Here is a 23,944-nt window from a genome sequence, read left to right as displayed (position 1 = left end):
CTATGGAAGCAGTAATCAAGAAATCGAAGGACATACTGCACTGGGCAAATCTGCTGCAAAAGGCCTCTTTAAAGTGTTCAAAAGCAAAGAGTCACTAAGGTGTGCTTGACCCAAGCCATTCTATTTCCAGTCGCCTCATAGGCATGTGAAAGCTGGACGATGAATAAGGAAGACCAAAGAATTGATGCCTTTGAAGTATGGTGTTGGCAAAGAATACTGAATATACCATGAACTGCCAGAAAAACGAACAAATCTGTTGTGGAAGAAGTACATCCAGAATGCTCCTTAGAAATGAGGATGGCAAGACTTTGTCTCACATACTTTGGACATGTTATTAAAAGGGGCCAGTCCCTGGAGAAGTACATCATGATTGGGAATGCTGAGGGTCAGTGAAAGAGAGGAAGACCCTCAATGAGATGGAGTGGCACAGTGGCTGCAATGATGGGCTCAAGCATAGCAATGATCGTGAGGATGGCACAGGACTGGGCAGTGTTTTGTTCTGTTGTACACAGGGTTGCTGTGTGGCAGAACCGACTCAAAGACAACTAACAACAACAGTTTTGTTGGCCATGCCTCATTCTTCAACTTGCTTCTGAATTAAAGCTTACCAAATTTCTGTAGAAGGAATAGACTCTCTTAATACCTTTCAACTTCTTAAAGACAGATAGCTGCCACCGAACGGTCTCTGACTCATGTGATCTTACATACAGTAGAAGGAAACATTTTCTGGTCCTACATCTTCCTCACAATCTCAGCATGTTTGAGTCCATTGTTGTGGCTATTGTGACAACCTATGTCATTGATGGTCATCTCCCTCAGGCTCGCTGGCCCTCTACTTCACCAAACAGGATGCCTCCCCCAATGACTGATCCTTCCTGATGACATACCCAAAGCAAGCAAGTCAGACCATGTTCTCTTGTGATCCGTAATGTTTTTATTGGCTAATCTTTGGAAGTAGATCACCACATCTTTCTTCTTAGTTTGTCTTAGTCTGGAAGCTCTGCTGAAACCTGTACATGATGGTATCTGAAATACCAGTGCTAAAGTTTTAACCATTACACCAACATGCAAGCCACAACAGTACAACAAACTGATAGACTGGTGGTCGTTTAACTTCTTAGCCAAGTAAATAATTTTGGGGACAATGTGGGATATAAGTATCTTATATTTTAACTTACAGCGTGAGTGCCATTTCATCAATCTGAATGAAATTACAAATTGTTTATTTCAAATTTTCCAGATTACAAATTTTTAAGACAATATTTTCACATCAAATAAGCAATTAGTTTTGACTTCTTGTTAGAACTTGTCGTAACTATCATACTCAGTGAATAACTAGCATTTAACAGACGTTGAATTGACTAATGCTAAGAATACAGTTAAAGATTATTAATGCTCTAAAAAATTAACAAAAAAAGAAGTCTTGAGACTTCCTCAAAGACACTTAATGAGTCAATAAGCAAGAAAAGCAAATGAACAAGAAAAGTTGCTTATTCCAAAACAATGCAGTCAAACAGTCTCTTCAAAACAGGGTTCATGCGCTTCAAGCTAGTAGATTACATTTCCACAGTCAATTTGTAGTAAAGATAGAGAGGAAATGACACTGAGATAAGAAGCAAGGAACGGACAAAAGAGAGAAAACGGGACTTTTTAAGGACACAAGAACATATTTAATGAGAGATCTAAAATGATGATTTTACAAAGGTTGACTGAAGCTCTAAAATATATTTTTAGAGGCATAAAATTTTGACTCTGAAGGACCTCCCCACCCTCAACCCAAGGAAGAAAATGGTTTAAATATAACCTATCTTATCTCATTTAATTGTGTTCTATGGCAAACTAGTTTCGTTTTCCAGTCTTTGGAACTATTAAAAGCTGAACATCTTCCTTTTTTAATCTAAAATTTAACTAATAAAAATTAAAAACAAAAAAACCCACAGGTGAAAGGCCTGCTTTACATTCCTGCCCAGGCAATTCTGAGGCTATTCCTAATTTCTAGGGCACCCTTTCAGGCACAGACAAGCATGTGTAAGTCCAGACGAATTTATATTTATCAGTGCTGCTCCTTGCTACGTAATCTGTGCTTTGGCCTAAATAAAACCCTCCAAACCTTTTTTTCCATGGAGAAAGTGTACTACTTTGGTCAGCATCCTGCATTAATATCTAAATGCTTTTTTGGTAAATTTTCATATGGTTAACTAAATAAGCAATATTAACAAGAATAACACATAGAATTTACACGGAGAAAGTTTAGTTATTTAGTAAAATTTTATTTGAGCTGTATTTAAAAAAAAAAAAGGTGGCCTGCATCTTCTTAAGTACTTGTGGTCACAGTCATTCAACTAACAACTTGAACGAAAACAGAGGCTGCTCAACGTGCCTGAGGCAGCACAGTGAGAAGATGGTGCTGCTCAGTTTGTCTAAAGAAGGACTGTCTTCTTGGCAGCTATCATGAGTATGTTATCACCAGGTCTACTAGCTCAAAATGAGCTGACACATAGCTTTTATGTTAGTAAAAGAATTTCTGATTTGTTATTTATTTCTTGAGATGGCCTATGTCTAGTTATTCTTCTTTCTTTCTTGGTTTCGACAGGTCTCATTTGTCAGTTTGCAAATGGGTTGCTGCCCGGTCGTAAAAAATATGTTGGAGTAATATGACTATAAAGACACTGCTGGGGGAAAGCAAAACTGTGTGAGAAATTTCTATCCTTCCACTATTTAACAACAACAAAGTGCTTATAAGTAATTTCTGGTTAATTTTTTTCCCTAGCATATTAGAATTAAACATCAAATGATTTCTAGTTAGGTACTAAATTGTTCTATTGACTAAACTGTGTGGGGATTCGGAATAAGGAGAAATGCGTGTTGGTTAGAAAACTATAGACTTATCCAAGAATTGTAATTAAACAGAACTCTGGAAGATGGTAGTGGAGAGGAAGGGAGAAAGACATGCTATCTTTGAGGAATAGCATAAGCAAAGGGAAGACAAATGGGAGGCTGGATGAACTGAAACCTTAGTACATTCATGGAAAATGGCATCAGAGGAAATGGTTAGGCCAGAATATGAACAACCTTAAAAGCCTTACAGAAGAACTGAAACGTAGTACTATGACACACTAACAACAACAAACTGGTAAGTTTTCAATTTATGTATGAGGTAGAGCTGCATTTATAAGTCTAGCATTAATAATAAAATAATTCCCCTAGGTAATATATTTTGATTTATAACTGAGATTTTTCCTTAATATTCTGACTATAAAAAGCTTACTTCAAGAGAAAGAAAAAATCATGTACTGCATGGTCTACATCTAACATTTACACTGTGGATGAAGCACAAGAGGCAAAGAGTTGCTTGTTTAAACAATCACCATCCCTAACCTCTTTGTACCTCCTTTGCTTTTCTGTGGAAGAACTAAAAACTGTGTATTAGTATGCACTATTCTTTTCAGCTATCTTAAGGATTTCCCTTTGATAAAACTGTATCCTGACCTTTATATGAGAGAAAGTAAATCATTTTTAAAGTGAGTAAGAGGGGAAACATCTGCTATATTTATAAACTAAAAATGTTATTTCATTTTCTATTAGGGAACTATGAACTTTTTTTTTTTTAAACTGTCTTAAATATAATAGAAAAAAATCTGAAAGCTAAGAGGAGGAGATTCCAACAATTTCAAGTAAACCAATCTTGAGGAGAAATATATCATCAGAAAAGTAGGTTTTGACTTGCTAGGACTTCAATTCCTTGGAGAAGGCACATAGAAGAGAAGTGGTAAAAACGCGAAGTCAAAGAGATTTGGGTTCAAATTCTGGTTCTGTTACTTAGTAGGTATATTTGTACCTTTGTTTTCTTGAGATGCTAGCGTAACCTCTTCAGAGCTTATAAATGACGGACAACCACATATAATATAGTGGCTGTAAGAATTATGTGCAAAAATTAGCCATGGTAATTACTTCAATACTAAGTCAAAAAGAGTGTATAAAACAAGATAGGACCTTATCCTAAAAAAGTCCTAAGGTTTTAAATTCAGCCCCACTCCCTTTTCTGAGGAACAAAAAAAGAGAAAGGCTCATGCTACAGAGTTAACTGGATCAAAACGATTTGCTTATGCCAGAAAAATTAATATCCATCACCAGGAGATACTACTTATCAGTGTGAACATACTAACCTACCAACTGTTTGCCACTTTTGCTTACAAACAGCAATTTCATATGGTTCAACCTAATACAGCCCTCCTATTAGAAGTATAGGACCCCTGGTGATGCAGTGGTTAAAGCACTCAGCTGCTAACCAAAAGATCAGTGGTTCAAACCCACCAGCTGTTCCATGGAAGAAAGATGTGGCAGTCTGCTTCTGTAAAGATTATAGCCTTGAAAACCGTATGGGGCAGTTCTACTCTGTCCTATAGGGTTGCCATGAGTTGGAACTGACTCAACAGTATTGGTTTTTTTTTTTTTTTTTTTGGTTTACTAGAAGTATATTCTATTTTTCATATATACATACAGTATGTCTACATATGAGATAAATGTGGCTGTGCCTATATCACAAACCTGCCCTAAGACATACTGTCCAAAGCAACCTTTCTTTGAGATCAATATCCTACCCCCTTGATTCACAAAATGATTTTAAGTTTTCATTAATTTGCCATTAAATGCCCTGTTTTTCTTTCACACAGAAACAGGAAAGAAGAGGGGGAAAAAAAGGAAAAGAAAGCTAATTTGCTGGACAAGACACATTTTGTGTTAGGCATATGTCTTAGTTATCTAGTGCTGCTATAAAAGAAATACCACAAGTGGATGGCTTTAACGAACAGAAATTTATTCTCTGTCTAGTAGGCTAGCAGTCAGAATTCAGGGTACCAGCTCCAGGGGAAGGCTTTCTCCCTCTGTTGGTTCTGGGGGAAGTTTCTTGACATCAATCTTCTCTTGGTCTAGGAGCTTCTCAGTGTGAGAACCCTGGGTCCAAAGGATGTACTCTGCTCATGGCACTCCTTTCTTGGCGGTATGAGGTCCTTCTCTCTCTGCTTGCTCTTCTCTTTTAAATCTCAAAAGAGATTGACTCACAATACAATCTAATCTTGTAGATTGAGTCCTGCCTCATTAACATCATAGAAGTAGGATTTACAACACATAGGACAATAATATCAGATGACAAAATGTTAGACAATCACAAAATACTGGGAATCGTGGCCTAGCCAAGTTGACACACATTTTGGGGAGACACAATTCAATCCACAACAGCATAGTATTAGTCAACTTTGAGATCTTTCCCCTTTAATAATTAAAACAACCATGAGGAGAAAGTATGATTAATTTCATGACAACTGAAAGTCAAGGAAGTAATAGCATGTTATGTATTATGACCCTTGCTATAACCTCAACTGTATTATAACCCTCAGAGAATGATCCTCATTCTATCATTTAAATATTTTGAAATGCTTGTGCAGTTTAGCACCATAAACCCAAACCAAACCCACTGCTATTGAGTCGATACTGACTCATAGCAACCCTGTACGACAGAGCAGAACTGCCCCAAATGGCTTCTAGGGCTGTAAATCTTTACTGAAGCAGACTGCCACATCCTTCTCCTGTGGAGCAGCTGGTGGGTTCAAAGTGACGACCTTTTGGTTAGCAGCTGAGCACTTAACCACTACACTCCTTGTTTAGCAGCACAGATCACCTTTATGCTGGGATAAAAGTAAAATTTTAAGAACATTTCTTGAAAAAAAAAAAAATTACATGGTAGATTTAAATTATGATTTTTAAATGCACTTCTATTTAGATGTAAATGAACGAATATCTGCAACTTTGTGAAAGTATATTAATTCACTGACATTTACTTTTTATTGGAGATTAGAGTTGACAGATCTTTTCCCTATGAAAACATAGATGTACAGTGCTGATTTATTCAAAGATAGTAGGTATCTTTTCCCTTCTGGTTTTTTGAGTCACATATTTGTAATGTTAAAGAAATACCTTGTCTCTGACTCCATTACAACTAGGATTTTGCTTCTGAAACCCTACTCTTTCCGTCATTAATAATACTCAAGGACAGACGCAGAATGTTAAGGGAATGAAGCAAGAAAAATCCACTGTTGTTATCACAGTGAGACTCAGATTGACACATCCTGTAATAAGCCCCGCTCATCTCAGTGCTTTTCTTGGGAAATAGCAATACACACAAAAAGCACAGAAACTATTCTTATTAATAAAATAATATGCCAACAGTAATCACATATACATAAGTGCTTTTCCATATCTCAAAAAACTATTATATAACTAATATTAAAACTTCAATGAACAGAATTTAATGTTTCATGTGGGTTCGAATGGAATTTAAGTATCTTACCATGCTTCATGACCACTGTTGTGAGGCATAAACATGATAAAAAGTACAGTTCTTATTTATGATAGTGCAGTTCAAAACTTAAGCTTTCATTCCCTACCTGTGCTATGAGGCACTTCTGCTGGTGTGTTAGCAGGAGCATGGGCACCGGGAGGAATCTGTATCCCAGTATAGCTGCTTGACGGCATGTTGCTTGGGTCGAAAGTTGAAGATGATGGCTGAGGTGGTGGAGTGGGTAGAGAGGTTGCTCCAGCATCTTCATTTTCTTCAACATCTATTACTCGATAGAGACACAATGTTAAAGTAGGTATTCCGAAGTAAAAAAAATCAATATTCTTACTCTGCTACATACACGCACCACAAACAGAACCTTAAATGCAATTCTATTTAATGCCAGTTGATAAGTAGGCCCTATCTCTTCAAATAACACTTTTGTTTTCTTTTCGTGAACATTTTAATTGTTCCTAACAATAACATTATCATTTCTTTCAGGTTAGCGCTTTTTCAAATCTGTAAATTTTTTGAATATTATTAATAAAACCAAAATAACCAAACCCATTGCTGTCGAGTCGATTCCGACTCATAGCGACCCCAAAGGACAGAGCAGAACTGCCCCAAAGGGTTTCCAAGGAACTCCTGGTGGATTCAAACTGCCAACCTTTTGGTTAGCAGCTGTAGCTTTTAACTACTACGCCACTAGGGTTTCCGAATATTATTAATAGTATTTTTTTTTTTTAACAGATGGAACTGATAGAAAGTGAAAAATGTTTATGCTTCTCCTTTCCATCAATGTTAACTGGAAGGCCAACAGTAATGTGACCCTCTTTTTTTCATGATTAAATTCTGTAAAACCCACTATGTGGTCACGATATTTTCTGGTTTACATCAAAAGAAGAAAAACGCAGGTATAGAACAGTGTGTAAATGATTGTGTAGAAAAGGGAAGACAGTATTTTCATTTGCTTTTAAGTTCATAAAAAATAATTTCTAGAAGAATACAGAAAAATCTAAAAACAGTAATTACTTATTTGGGTGCTGGGAAGATGTGGAAAGATGGGGTAGAAATAATAATTTCACATTTTTGTATCATCTTTAATTGTTAAGACATTAGAATCTATTACTTAAAGGAAAAAACAACAACAACAAAAAAACCCTCAGGTATTTGTGGTTTGGAGACATTTTACAAATAATAAATGGACTGCCTTTCTCATGTAGGAATGAAAACTGATTAAAAGTAGTAGATATCCAAGCCTTTTGGTCATATGCACAGATATTACAGAGTTTGGTCTTAATCTCTCGCCATTCCTAAATTTATAATTTACACCTGGCTTTCATGGGTTCTGGACCTGATGGAGGAAACAAAGTTGTATTGTCCCTTCCAAACATTTTGAGTAAGAATATACTGAACAATTATGATTCTATTGACTCATTATACTTAGAACAAATAAACGCATACCATTATCTTCATCAATTCCAACAGGTCCTGCTTGAGGAGTCTCACCATTCTTTAAACAATTATGGATATATGTTGCCTTCCATCGTGCATATTTTCTGTGTTTCACATTCTAAAAGAGAATAGTTTTACACTTGAACACTAGTTTGTGGTAGTCAAAGGAAAATATAAATTTATGATGACCTGTCCCGTATTTCTCAGATAAAACCTGTTTTTCATAATGGAGCTCTGAACGACTCTGGCGGTCTCCCCACCCCATCCCTGGATTCCACCACAGCACTGCTAGTTAGCCTTCATGAAAAACTACCTTCCTGAAAACATATGAGCAATTATCTTTTTATGGTTTCATCTTTCAGAAAAGGTACAAAATGGCAAATATGGAAGTGTCTTTCCAAAAAAAAGTGCAACTCTTATGCATAGGGGAGAACTTGGCTAAACGGAATATTAAAAGTAAACATAACTGAACTACTCTTGCTAAGGAGTAAAAAATGCCATGTTCGAATCTCTGAAAATAAAAGGAAACCTAAGACAATGTAGTAGTTAAAGCAAACGAAAAATAACAAACACTAGGGCCTGACAGCTAAGCATACCTGACCATTTAACCTACAGTATGCTATTTAATAACTCTGAGCCTCACTTATCTGTTTTAAAAAGGGGAAAATAATACCCTCCTTGGGTTGTTGTAAGGAAATATATCACTAAAGAACCTACTACGCCTCCTCTTCCCTGACTTAAAATTTCTGCTATATGCTATAAAATAAGACAAAAATCTTCCTTTAAAAGACACAAGAGAAAACTCTCTTAAAATTTTAGATGTGCTAAGGATTTTTAATTTATATTTTCTATTGACCATTATAATACTCATGGAGCAGTGGCAATGGCATCACCTGGAAGCTTATTATAAATGCAGAATTTCTAAGCCCACCCTAAATCTACTGCACCAAAACTGGAACTGTAACAAGATCCCCAGGTGATTTGTGTGCACATTAAAAGCTTGAGAGCATATGATTTTTATTATGTTGAAAACAAAATTGCCCACCGCAATAACTGAAGCGCTGGTGGTGCAGTGGTTAAAGCACTCGGCAGCTAACAGAAGGGTCAGTACTTTGAACCCACCAGCCCTTATGTGGGAGAAAGATGTGACAGTCTGCTTCTGTAAAGATTTACAGCCCTGGAAGACCTATGGGGCAGTTCTACTTTGCCCTATAGGGTCGCTATGAGTTGGCATCAACTAGACGGCAATAGGTACTGCAATAATACACTAAGACATCAATAAATACAAATACATCACATGGTCCAAACACTTGGTTGAATATTTTATACTGTGAGATTTTCCAATATTCTAAGAATAACTAGTATATAGAAACAAATAAAAAAGTAACCCCTCAATTACTGAATTTGTATCACATTACATTTCTCCTTTCTTATTAAACATTCCTTAAATATATTTTATCTTTATCTATATATACTGACTCCCATTTCCTTCCATGTACAATCGTTTTGTTTCACTTCACAAAGAAGCTTTTTTTTTAAAAAAAAAATGTACACAGTTAAAGTCTTTACTTCTCTTGGGAGATGGGAGAGTTCCTCTTTATTTCTGCTCTTTTTAGTTCTTTTTTCCATGTCACACAAGAGGTCAGAGAACTTGTATGTGCCCATGTCTTGTAAGGGCAGTGTGAGCCCATATGTGTCAGCCAGTACCTCACTCTTCAGTTCATTCCCAGAACTGCTATTGGTAACGTCACCAACAGCCTACTCCGCATTGGCAAATCTGGTGGGCCCTTTTCAGGCCTCATTTTACCAAACCTGTCAACAGCATACTAAACACTGGGCCATTCCAACTTAGTGAAACATTTTCTATTCCTGGTTTTTGTGACACTATATTCTTCTTGTTTGCTTCCTATCTCCTCTGGCTATTAATTCTCTCTCCAACTTTCAAATGTCATAGTACCTTTCCCTGACAGAGATTGCAAGCTGGAGGGCCCAATCAATACCAACTAAGAGATTTTAAATGTGAATTGTTTTCCAAATTTGGCTACAGAAATAGCCACATTTCTAACTTCTCCTCAACAATGGATGATCTGTAAGTACTGGGTCCACATTTATTGGTAATAATTATCTGAGCTGAGTAGAGGAAGTCTCCTTCAGATGACATGTATTTATTCAAACTAATTCATTCTCTTTCTCCTCTGCCTTCCCACCCTCCTCTCTAGTTCGCACATCATATCAGTTACCATTTATTATCACATAGGGGGTTATATTCACTCATTATACTACCTGCCAGATTCCTACAAGCATGACAACTTCTGTCACACAGACTGTTTTCTTTCATCTTTAAACTCATTCCCATGGCTTTAAATATCATCTACTGATCCTTCAGTGTTACTAAATTTATCCTTTATTATTCTTAAATTTATATATCCAGCCACAACTCACTTCTGGCAAATATCCAACTGACTGTGACATCTGTACTTGGGTGTCCCACATACAACTCTAATTCTTCCAAACTATACTCTTTATTTTCCCACCACTCCTCCTTACCCCAGAAAATGTCATTTTCCTAGCTTTTAAGTCAGAAATGTGAGTTATTTTTAGCACCTCTTTTTTATCCATTGTCTCTCCTCTCATTCTCTCATTTAATCATCCAGGAATTCAGTTGATTTTGCCTCCAAAACATATTTTGAGTTGGTCTTCATATTTTCACTGCAGTGGTCCCCTAATCCTTCTCTTTATTTACATTCTTGTCCCACTCTTCCACCATACCTTCCTCATTCAGTACTCAGAGCAAAGTGATCATTCTAAAATGTAAGGCCAATTCTGTCACACTTGTTACATTTTTTTCAATGGCTTCCCAATGCACTTAAAATAAAACACTGTTCTAACAGGTTCTTAACTGCCTAACTAGATCTCATGTGCTTATCCCACCCATTCACTACCATCCACTTATACTGGCACCTCTTTTCTACTCCTCTCTCTTTCCTTTGACTGTTTTCTTCTCCTAGTTAACTCCTACTCAACTTACCCCTCATATCTCAGATCAAATGTTACTTCCTCAAAGAGGTTTTCCTGACTTTCCCAATCTAAGGCAAGACTACCCAGTAATCCTCTCTCATCAAGATCTAATCTTTTCTTTCATAATATTTAGTATAATTTGAAATTATGTATATATGTATGCTTATAACAAATACTTGTTAAAAATATAAGTTCATTAAAGGCAGGGTCTATGTCTGCCTCCACTACTTATCTGTCAGTCTGTCATACTGTGGTGGCTTGTGTGCTGCTGTGATGCTGAAAGCTGTGCCACTGGTATTCAAATACCAGCAGGGTCACTCATGATAGCCAGGTTTCAGCAGAGCTTCCAGACTGAGACAGCCCAGGAAGAAGAACTGGTGATCTACTTCTAAAATAACCGGCCAATGAAAACCTTATAAATAGTAGAGAAACACTATCTCATATAGTGCTGGAAGGTGAGCCCCTCAGGCTTGAAGGCACTCAAAATACAACTGGGAAGGGCTGTCACCTCAAAGTAGAGTCGACCTTAATGACATGGAGTAAAGCTTTCAGGACCTTCATTTGTTGATGTGGTATGACTCAAAATAAAAGAAACAGTTGCAAACATCAATTAAAAATTGAAATATGTGAAATATGAATCTAGGGAAATTGGAAGTGGTCAAAAATAAAATGGAATGCATTAAGATCAGTATCCTAGGTGTTAAGTGAGCTGAAATGCACTGGTATTGGCCATTCTGAAGGGGAAAATCATATGATCTACTATGCCGGGAATGAAAAATTGAAGAGGAATGGCATTGCATTTGTCATCCAAAAGAATACATCAAGATCTGTCCTGAAGTACAACGCTGTCAGTGACAGGATAATATTCATACACCTACAAGGAAGATGAGTTAATATGACTATTATTCAAGTTTATCGACAACCATTAAGGCCAAAGACGAAGAAATTGAAGGTCTTTACCAACTACTGCAGTCTGAAATTGATCAAACATGCAATCAAGTTGCTTTGATAATTACTGGTAACTGGAATGCAAAAGGCAGAAAAAAGAAGGATCAGTGGTTGTAAAATATGGCCTTGGTGATAAAAACGATGCCAGAGGTTGCATTATGGAACTTTGCAAGGCCAATGACATATTTATCATAATTACCTTTTTTAAACAACATAAATAGCGACTATACATGTGAATCTCACCTGTAAGAATACACAGAGATCAAATGGACTGTATCTGTGGAAAGAGATGATGGAGAAGCACAATATCATCAGTCAGAGCAAGGCCAAGGGCTGACAGTGGAAAAGATCATCAAAGTTCATATGCAAGTTCAAGATGAAGCTGAAGAAAATTAAAACAAGTCCATGAGAGCAAAAGTATAACCTTGAGTATATCCCACTTGAATTTGGAGACCATCTCAAAAATACATCTGATACACTGAACACTAATGACCAAAGACCAGAGGAGTTGTGGGATGACATCAAGGACATTATACATGAAGAAAGGAAAAGGTCGTTAAAAAGATAGGAAAGAAAGAAAAGACCAAAATGGATGTCAGAAGAGACTCGGAAACTTGCTCTTGAAAACAGAGCAGCTAAAGCAAATGGAAGAAGTGATGACGAAAAAGAGCTAAACAGAACAGTTCGAAGGCTGGCTTGAGAAGACAAAGTATCGAAATGTGCAAAGACCTACAGTTAGAAAACCAAAAGGGAAGAATATGCTCGCCATTTCTCAAGCTGAAAGAATTGAAGAAAAAATTTAAGGCTCAAGTTGCAATTCTGAATGATTCTATGGGCAAAATCTTAAATGACGCAGGAAGCATCAAAAGAAGACAGAAGGGAGGCGGGGCCAAGATGGCGGACTAGGTGGACACTACCGTGGATCCCTCTTGCAACAAAGACTCAGAAAAACAAGTGAATCGATCACATACATAACAACCTACGAACCCTGAACAACAAACACAGATTTAAAGACGGAGAACGAACAAATACGGGGAGGCAGCGATTGTTTTCAGAGCCTGGAGCCAGCATACCAGTTAGGCCCCTTCATTAACATCCGAATAGCCTGAGCCAGAGGGAGAACTCTGATAGGCGTCTGACTGCATTTTTTTTTTAGTGGATTTTCTGCAAAAACTACTTTCCCAGTGATGGCTCGGAGACAGCAGTCCATATCAAACCACATAAAGAAGCAGACCATGACAGCTTCTCCAACCCCCCAAACAAAAGAATCAAAATCTTTCCCAAATGAAGATACAATCCTGGAATTATCAGATACAGAATATAAAAAACTAATTTACAGAATGCTTCAAGACATCACAAATGAAATAAGCCAAACTGCAGAAAAAGCCAAGGAACACACCAATAAAACTGTTGAAGAACTCAAAAAGATTATTCAAGAACATAGTGGAAAAATTAATAAGTTGCAAGAATCCATAGAGAGACAGCATGTAGAAATCCAAAAGATTAACAATAAAATTACAGAATTAGACAACGCAATAGGAAGTCAGAGGAGCAGACTTGAACAATTAGAATGCAGACTGGGACATTTGGAGGACCAGGGAATCAACACCAACATAGCTAAAAAAAATCAGATAAAAGAATTTAAAAAAATGAAGAAACCCTAAGAATCATGTGGGACTCTATCAAGAAGGATAACTTGCGTGTGATTGGACTCCCAGAACAGGGAGGGGGGACAGAAAACACAGAGAAAATAGTTGAAGAACTCCTGACAAAAAACTTCCCTGACATCATGAAAGACGAAAGGATATCTATCCAAGATGCTCATCGAACCCCATTTAAGATTGATCCGAAAAGAAAAACACCAAGACATATTATCATCAAACTCGCCAAAACCAAAGATAAACAGAAAATTTTAAAAGCAGCCAGGGAGAAAAGAAAGGTTTCCTTCAAGGGAGAATCAATAAGAATAAGTTCAGACTACTCAGCAGAAACCATGCAGGCAAGAAGGGAATGGGACGACATATACAGAGCACTGAAGGAGAAAAACTGCCAGCCAAGGATCATATATCCAGCAAAACTCTCCCTGAAATATGAAGGCAAAATTAAGATATTTACAGATAAACACAAGTTTAGAGAATTTGCAAAAACCAAACCAAAGCTACAAGAAATACTAAAGGATATTGTTTGGTCAGAAAACCAATAATATCAGATACCAGCACAATACAAGGTCACAAAACGGAACGTCCTGATATCAACTCAAATAGGGAAATCACAAAAACAAACAAATTAAGATTAATTAAAAAAAAAAATAATACACATAACAGGGAATCATGGAAGTCAATAGGTAAAAGATCACAATAATCAAAAAGAGGGACTAAATACAGGAGGCATTGAACTGCCAGATGGAGAGTGATACAAGGCGATATAGAACGATACAAGTTAGGTTTTTACTTAGAAAAATAGGGGTAAATAATAAGGTAACCACAAAAAGGTATAACAACTCTATAACTCAAGATAAAAGCCAAGAAAAATGTAACGACTCAACTAACATAAAGTCAAACACCATGAAAATGAGGATCTCACAATTTACAAAGAAAAACGTCTCAGCACAAAAATGTGGAAAAATGAAATTGCCAACAACACACATGAAAAGGCATCAAAATGACAGCACTAAGAACTTATTTATCTATAATTACGCTGAATGTAAATGGACTAAATGCACCAATAAAGATACAGAGAGTCACGGACTGGATAAAGAAACACGATCCATCTATATGCTGCCTACAAGAGACACACTTTAGACTTAGAGACACAAACAAACTAAAACTCCAAGGATGGAAAAAATATATCAAGCAAACAATAAGCAAAAAAGGAGTAGCAATATTAATTTCTGACAAAATAGACTTTAGACTTAAATCCACCACAAAGGATAAAGAAGGACACTATATAATGATAAAAGGGACAATTGATCAGGAAGACATAACCATATTAAATATTTATGCACCCAATGACAGGGCTGCAAGATACATAAATCAAATTTTAACAGAATTGAAAAGTGAGATAGACACCTCCACAATTATAGTAGGAGACTTCAACACACCACTTTCGGAGAAGGACAGGACATCCAGTACGAAGCTCAATAGAGACACGGAAGACCTACTTACAACAATCAACCAACTTGACCTCATTGACTTATACAGAACTCTCCACCCAACTGCTGCAAAGTATACTTTTTTTTCTAGCGCACATGGAACATTCTCTAGAATAGACCACATATTAGGTCATAAAACAAACCTTTGAAGAGTCCAAAACATCGAAATATTACAAAGCATCTTCTCAGACCACAAGGCAATAAAACTAGAAATCAATAACAGAAAAACTAGGGAAAAGAAATCAAGTACTTGGAAAATGAACAATACCTTCCTGAAAAAAGACTGGGTTATAGAAGACATCAAGGAGGGAATAAGGAAATTCATAGAATGCAACGAGAATGAAAATACTTCCTATCAAAACCTCTGGGACACAGCAAAAGCAGTGCTCAGAGGCCAATTCATATCGATAAATGCACACAAACAAAAAGAAGAAAGAGCCAAAAGCAGAGAACTGTCCCTACAACTTGAACAAATAGAAAGTGAGCAACAAAAGAACCCATCAGGCACCAGAAGAAAACAAATAATAAAAATTAGAGCTGAACTAAATGAATTAGAGAACAGAAAAACAATTGAAAGAATTAACAAAGCCAAAAGCTGGTTCTTTGAAAAAATTAACAAAATTGATAAACCATTGGCTAGATTGACTAAAGAAATACAGGAAACAAATAACCCGAATAAGAAAAGAGAAGGACTACATCACAACAGAACCAAATGAAATTAAAAGAATCATTTCAGATTACTAGGAAAAATTGTACTCTAACAAATTTGAAAACCTAGAAGAAATGGATGAATTCTTGGAAAAACACTACCTACCTAAACTAACACATTCAGAAGTAGAACAACTAAATAGACCCATAACAAAAAAACAGATTGAAACGGTAATCAAAAAACTTCCAACAAAAAAACCCCTGGCCCGCACGGCTTCACTGCAGAGTTCTACCAAACCTTCAGAGAAGAGTTAACACCACTACTACTGAAGGTATTTCAAAGCATAGAAAATGACGGAATACTACCCAACTCATTCTATGAAGCCACCATCTCCCTGATACCAAAACCAGGTAAAGACATTACAAAAAAAGAAAATTACAGACCTATATCCCTCATGAACATAGATGCAAAAATCCTCAACAAAATTCTAGCCAATAGAATCCAACAACATATCAAAAAAATAATTCACCCTGATCAAGTGGGATTTATACCAGGTATGCAAGGCTGGTTTAATATCAGAAAAGCCATTAATGTAATCCATCACATAAATACAACAAAAGATAAAAACCACATGATCTTATCAATTGATGCAGAAAAGGCATTTGACAAAGTTCAACACCCACTTATGATAAAAACTCTTACCAAAATAGGAATAGAAGGAAAATTCCTCAACATAATAAAGGGCATCTATGCAAAGCCAACAGCCAATATCACTCTAAATGGAGAGAACCTGAAAGCATTTCCCTTGAGAACGGGAACCAGACGAGGATGCCCTTTATCACCGCTCTTATTCAACATCGTACTTGAAGTCCTAGCCAGGGCAATTAGGCTAGACAAAGAAATAAAGGGTATCCAGATTGGCAAGGAGGAAGTAAAGCTATCACTATTTGCAGATGACATGATCATATACATGGAAAACCCTAAGGAATCCTCCAGAAAACTACTGAAACTAATAGAAGAGTTTGGAAGAGTCTCAGGATATAAAATAAACATACAAAAATCACTTGGATTCCTCTACATCAACAAAAAGAACACCAAAGAGGAAATAACCAAATCAATACCATTCACAGTAGCCCCCAAGAAGATAAAATACTTAGGAATAAATCTTACCAAGGATGTAAAAGACCTATACAAAGAAAACTACAAAGCTCTACTACAAGAAATTCAAAAGGACATACTTAAGTGGAAAAACATACCTTGCTCATGGATAGAAAGACTTAACATAGTAAAAATGTCGATTCTACCAAAAGCCATCTATACATATAACGGACTTCCGATCCAAATTCCAATGTCATATTTTAAGGGGATAGAGAAACAAATCACCAATTTCATATGGAAGGGAAAGAAGCCTCGGATAAGCAAAGCGTTACTGAAAAAGAAGAAGAAAGTGGGAGGCCTCACTCTACCTGATTTCAGAACCTATTATACAGCCACAGTAGTCAAAACAGCCTGGTATTGGTACAACAACAGGCACATAGACCAATGGAGCAGAATTGAGAACCCAGATATAAATCCATCCACATATGAGCAGCTGATATTTGACAAAGGACCAGTGTCAGTTAATTGGGGAAAAGATAGTCTTTTTAACAAATGGTGCTGGCATAACTGGATATCCATTTGCAAAAGAATGAAACAGGACCCATACCTCACACCATGCACAAAAACTAACTCCAAGTGGATCAAAGACCTAAACATAAAGACTAAAACGATAAAGATCATGGAAGAAAAAATAGGATCAACCCTAGGAGCCCTAATACAAGGCATAAACAGAATACAAAACATTACCAAAAATGAGGAAGAGAAACCCGATAACTGGGAGCTCCTAAAAATCAAACACCTATGCTCATCTAAAGACTTCACCAAAAGAGTAAAAAGACCACCTACAGATTGGGAAAGAATTTTCAGCTATGACATCTCCCACCAGCGCCTGATCTCTAAAATCTACATGATTCTCTCAAAACTCAACCACAAAAAGACAAACAACCCAATCAAGAAGTGGGCAAAGGATATGAACACACATTTCACTAAAGAAGATATTCAGGCAGCCAAGAGATACATGAGAAAATGCTCTCGATCATTAGCCATTAGAGAAATGCAAATTAAAACTACGATGAGATTCCATCTCACACCAACAAGGCTGGCATTAATCCAAAAAACACAAAATAATAAATGTTGGAGAGGCTGCGGAGAGATTGGAACTCTTATACACTGCTGGTGGGAATGTAAAATGGTACAACCACTTTGGAAATCTATCTGGCGTTATCTTAAACAGTTAGAAATAGAACTACCATACAACCCAGAAATCCCACTCCTCGGAATATACCCTAGAGATACAAGAGCCTTCACACTAACAGATATATGCACACCCATGTTTACGCAGCTCTGCTTACAATAGCAAAAATCTGGAAGCAACCAAGGTGTCCATCAACAGATGAATGGGTAAACTGTGGTATATTCACACAATGGAATCCTACACATCGATAAAGAACAGTGATGCATCTGTGAAACATTTCATAACAAGGAGGAACCTGGAAGGCATTATGCTGAGTGAAATTAGTCAGAGGCAAAAGGACAAATATTGTATAAGACCACTATTATAAGATTTTGAGAAATAGTAAAAACTGAGAAGAACACATACTTTTGTGGTTATGAAGGGGAAGGGAGGGAGGGAGGGAGAGGGTTTTTTATTGATTAATCAGTAGATAAGAACTGCTTTGGGTGAAGGGAAAGACAACACTCAATACATGGAAGGTCAGCTCAAGTGGAATGGACCAAAAGCAAAGAAGTTTCCGGGATAAAATGAATGCTTCAAAGGTCAGCAGAGCAGGGGCGGGGGTTTGGGGACTATGGCTTAAGGGGACTTCTAAGTCAACTGGCAAAATAATTCTATTATGAAAACATTCTGCATCCCACTTTGAAATGTGGCGTCTGGGGTCTTAAATGCTAACAAGCGGCCATCTAAGATGCATCAATTGGTCTCAACCCACCTGGAGCAAAGGAAAATGAAGAACAGCAAGGTCACACGACAACTAAGAGCCCAAGAGACAGAAACGGCCACATGAACCAGAGACCTACATCATCCTGAGACCAGAAGAACTAGTTGGTGCCCGGCCACAATCGATGACTGCCCTGACAGGGAGTACAGCAGAGAACTCCTGAGGGAACAGGAGATCAGTGGGATGCAGACCCCAAATTCTCATAAAAAGACCATACTTAATGGTCTGACTGAGACTAGAGGAATCCCAGCGGCCATGCCCCCCAGACCTTCTGTTGGCACAGGACAGGAACCATCCCCGAAGACAACTCATCAGACATGAAAGGGACTGGTCAGCGGAGGGGAGAGAGATGCTGATGAAGAGTGAGCTAATTATATCAGGTGGACACTTGAGAGTGTGTTGGCAACTCTTGTCTGGAGAGGGGATGGGAGGATAGAGAGAGAGGGAAGCTGGCAAAATTGTCACGAAAGGAGAGACTGAAAGGGCTGACTCAATAGGGGGAGAGCAAGTGGGAGTACGGAGTAAGATGTATGTAAACTTATATGTGACAGACTGATTGGATTTGTAAACATTCACTTGAAGCTTAATAAAAGTTAAAAAAAAAAAAAAAAAGATAGAAGGAATACACAAAGTCACTATACCAAAAAGAATTGGTCGACATTCAACCATTTGAAGACATAGCATATGATTAGGAAAGTGGCGAAAAACAAGGCTCCAGGAATTGACAGAATACCAATTGAGACGTTTCAACAAACGGATATGGCACTGAAAGCACTCACTTGCCTATGCCAAAAAATTTGGAAGACAGCTACCTGGCCAAACCAATGGAAGAGATTCATATTTATGCATATTCTCTAAAAAAGGTGATCCAACTGAATATAGAAATTATTGAACAATACCACTAATATTACACACAAGTAAAATTTTGCTGAAGATCATTCAAAAGCAGTTGCAGCGATATATTGATAGGGAACTGCCAGAAATTCAAGTTGGATTCAGTAAAGGATGTGGAACGAGGGATATCATTGGTGATGTCAAATGGATCCTGGCTGAAAGCAGATACCAGAAAGATGTTTACTTGTGTTTTGCTGACAATACAAAGGCATTCGACTGTGTGGACCACAGCAAATTATGGTTAACTTTGTGAAGAATGGGAATTCCGAACACTTAATTGTATTCACGTGGAACCTGTACACAGACCAAGACACAGTTGTTCGAACAGAACGAGGGGATATTGCACGGTTTAAAATCAGGAAAGGTGTGCATCAGGGTTGTATACTTTCACCATAGTTACTCAATCTGTATGCTAAGCAAATAATCAGAGAAGATGGACTATATAAAGGGGAACGCGGGACCAGGTATGGAGGAAGACTCATTAACAATCTGCAATACGCAGATGACACAAGCTTGCTTGCTGAAATTGAAAAGAATTTGAAGCACCGAATGATGAAGATCAAAGTCTACAGCCTTCTGTATGAATTATACCTGAACATAAAGAAAACAAAAGTCCTCACAACTGGACCAATAAGCAATATCATGATAGACGAAAAAAATATTGAAGTTGCCAAGGATTTCATTTTACTTGGAGCCACAATCAATGCCCACGGAAGCAGAAATCAAGAAATCAAAAGAAGCATTGCATTGGGCAAATCTGCTGCAAAAGACCTCTTCAAAGTGTTAAAAAGCAAAGGTGTCACTTTGAGGACGAATGTGCATCTGACCCAAGTCATGGTATTTTCTATTGCCTCATATGTATGTGAAAGCTGGACAATGAGTAAGGAAGACTGAATAATTGATGTATTTGAATTATGGTGTTGGCTAAGAATATCAAATATGCCATGGATTGTCACAAGAAAGAACAAATCTGTCTTGGAAGAAGTTAAGCCAGAATGCTCCTTAGAAGGCAGAATGGCGAGACTTCGTCTCATGTACTTTGGACATGTTATCAAGAAGGATCAGTCGCTGGAGAAGGACATCATGCTTGGTAAAGTAAAGGGGTCAGAGAAGAAGTGGAAGGTTTTGGTGCGAGTTATTCTGTTCCATAAATAGATTTGTTATTTCTGTAGCAGTATAATGATTTTTTTTTTTTTTTTAATGATTAGTGGGCTTAGTAAGCTTAATATATAATTAGGTAGAAGGATATGAAATTTCCAATATAGCAATATCATACAGTTCAACTTTTTTTCCCCCCTTCCTTTCCTTCCATTCCTTGAGAGAAAAGAACATGTGCTAAAGTACAGGTTTTTCAGGTTGTTTTTAATTTTTCAAAATCCTCAACAGTTGGGCTGGCAGGTTTATAAATGCTGGCTTATAAGATTTGCAGGTTCCAGATTTACATGTCCATTTGAATTTGGTATCTGCAAAACCATGAGTCATGGATTGAATAATGTCCCCCCAAAAATGTGTTTATCAACTTGATTAGGCCATGATTCCCAGTATTCTGTGGTGGTCCTCCATTTTGTGACTGTAATTTTATGTTAAAAGTATTAGGCTGGGATTGTAACACCCTTACCAGGTCACATCCCTGGTGTTTCCCTGGAGCGGCCTGCACCACCTTTTATCTCCCAAGAGATAAAAGGAAAGGAAGGAAGTGGAGAGCTGGGGACCTCATACTACCAAGAAATCAGCTCCAGGAGCAGAGTGTGTACTTTGGACCTGAGGTTCCTGTGCCGAGATGCTCCCAGACCAAGAGAAGACTGATGACAAGGACCTTCCTTCAGAATCGATACAGAAAGCCTTCCCCTGGAGCTGATGCCCTGAATTTGGACTTGGAGCCTACTCAGCTGTAAGAGAATAAACTTCTCTTTGTTAAAGCCATCCATTTGTAGTATTTCTGTTATAGCAGCACTGGATCATCAAGACACCATCTTATTTTAAAATGTTCATTATTAACCTATACTAGAGCAATGAAAACAAATGAAGATAATTACTTATCTTACATTTTTAGTGATCTAAAGTCTTTCTCTTGCAGAAAAAAATCTAGATACAGTTAATATTAAGATTTTAAGTTCAGTAAATATGTGTTATTAAGACCTTAATTAGATGATACAGCAGATATGAGTCAACTCATTACTTCTGCCCTTAGAGAGCTGATCATCTTTCTTCGGATATATAAAAAAAAGGATATAGAAATATAGAGAGCTAAAATACAAAAATTATTACTAGACAGTAATAAGTATTAAACTCTCTTCTTATAGTGAATGCGTGAACAGTCTACAGCACAAACAATAAAGAGAATAAAGGATAAGTGGCAAAGAAAACGGTATTGTCGTTTGGTCTCGCAGGATGGGTATGATGTGAAAAGGTAGACAAAATAGTGTTATGGATTGAATTGTGTTTCCCCAAAAGATATGTTGAGGTCTTAATGTCTGTATCTGTGAATCTGCCCTTGTTTGGAAATAGGCTTTTTCTTGGCAGATGTTATCAATTAAGTAGGTCATACTAGATTGCAGTTGTTGTGAGGTGCTGTTGAGTCAGTTCCGACTCATAGTGACCCTATATATAGTAACAGAATGAAATACTGCGCAGTCTTGTGTCATCCTCGCAATCGTTGCTAAGCTTGAGCCCACTGTTGCAGCCACCGTGTCAATCCATCTTTTTGAAGGTTTTCCTGTCTTTCGCTGATCCTCTACTTTACCAAGCACAATGTCTTTCTCTGGGGACTGGTCCCTCTTGACAACATATCCAAAGTATGTGTGATGAAATCTCGCCATTCTCACTTTAAGGAGTATTCTTGCTGTACTTCTTCTAAGACAGATATGTTCATTCTTCTGGCAGTCCATGGAACATTCAATATTCTTTGCCAACACATACTAGAGTAGGGTGAGTAATAATCCCTTATAAGTGTGTCTTATAAAAGGGGGGGGGGACTACGCATGGTGACAGGGAGTCACACACAGAGAAGACACCATACAAGAACTCATTTGCAAGCCAAGCAATGCTAAGAAAATGCCCAGGGCTGCTGGTAAAGATCTTCCCCTAGAGCTCCCAGAGAAAGAGCATGGCCCTGCTGATGCCCTGAATCCGGTGGAAACCCTGGTCCCGTAGTGGTTAAGTGCTACGGCTGCTAACAGAAAGGTCAGCAGGTTGAATCCACCAAGCTCTCTGTGGAAACTCTACAGGGCAGTTCTACTGTCCTACAGGGTCGCTCTGACTTGGAATTGACTCAACAGCAATGGGTTAGTACCAGAACTGTGAGAAAACAAATTTCTCATTTTTAAGACCACTCACTTTATGTTTCTTAAAAAATTTTTTATCGCAGCCCTAAAAAACTAAGACAAAAGAATTATTTTAGGGAGAATGAAAAGTATGAGCAAAGTCAGGATGATAAATGAATGAAGTGTTTCGGTAATGAAGGTAGAGAAACCAATTTGCCATCCCACTACCCTAAGTAAGATAATTCCAAGATAAGATTAGAGTCTTATGCTAACATCTCTATAATACTATACAGGAAGTAGTATAATGGACTTCCACATATTTTTCTCTTACTTGAGCTCACAATAACCTTGAAACTTAGGTGGGTCAGGTTTTCCTCGTTTATCTGATGGGGAAAACTGAGGCTCTGGGCATTAAAAACTGGTTCAACGTAAATACAGTTAAACCTGGTATTCAAGGCCTTGGACATTATGGATTCTTCAATCTTATGATGCATTGTTTTACCTGCAGTCTTTTCTCATGCTATTCTCCCTACCTGGGATGGTCTCCTCTTCTGTCAAAAGTCTCTTCTCCAAGGCTCAAATCTAATATATACATACATATTCCTTAATGAGCCTCCCTGATTTCTATAAATGTACAGTTATTTATCATTTACTCACATCAGGTAGTGTCATAAGTGCTGGGATAACAGGAAGCACAAGCCAGGCATGAACTTTCGGGTCCAATGAGAAAGACAGGCATTAAATTCCACCACTGAACGCAGCACCTGTCTTATCTGAAATCCTGAAATATTTTCTTCATCTTTCTATTTTAGGATTCTACAATCCCATCATTATAGGGATAAAAAATGGTACTGCAAAAGTGAACTGACTTACTCAAGGTCATATTATTGCTAGTGATACCAGCCACTCAAATCAAGGCTGCTTTGATAAGCTACAATTACCATACTGCAAACTACAATTCAGATGAAAATACATGAAATAAGGGAAAATGGGCTTTCAAAGTTCAGCTATTTATTGGGTATTAATGCAGGATACACAATAGTAGATAAAAAGATGACCACTTTGAATGTAAACTGATAAATTGGTTTACCAGTTGCCATCAAGTCAATTCCAACTTATGGTCACTCCGTGTCTGTCAGAAAAGAACTGTGCTCCACAGGATTTTTAATGGCTGAT

At 37.4% G+C, this 23,944-nt stretch overlaps 1 protein-coding gene across 2 annotated transcripts in view; it reads right to left on the bottom strand.

Moving 5' to 3' along the window:
* The window catches only part of VTA1 (vesicle trafficking 1), an 85,975-nt gene that overhangs the window by 15,797 nt on the left and 46,234 nt on the right, over positions 1–23,944 (bottom strand). For both annotated transcript variants that reach the window (XM_003403963.4, XM_023553315.2), the window contains exons 5-6: positions 7,799–7,907; positions 6,444–6,617 (exon numbers count right to left, since the gene is read on the bottom strand). In XM_003403963.4, the coding sequence (XP_003404011.1) occupies positions 6,444–6,617; positions 7,799–7,907 (283 nt within the window). The remainder of the gene's footprint in view (positions 1–6,443; positions 6,618–7,798; positions 7,908–23,944) is intronic.

Source organism: Loxodonta africana, chromosome 1 (assembly GCF_030014295.1).
Source record: "Loxodonta africana isolate mLoxAfr1 chromosome 1, mLoxAfr1.hap2, whole genome shotgun sequence".
Lineage (NCBI taxonomy): Eukaryota > Metazoa > Chordata > Mammalia > Proboscidea > Elephantidae > Loxodonta > Loxodonta africana.
Note: the sequence above shows the minus strand (reverse complement) of the source record. Positions and strands in the feature narration are given on the sequence as shown.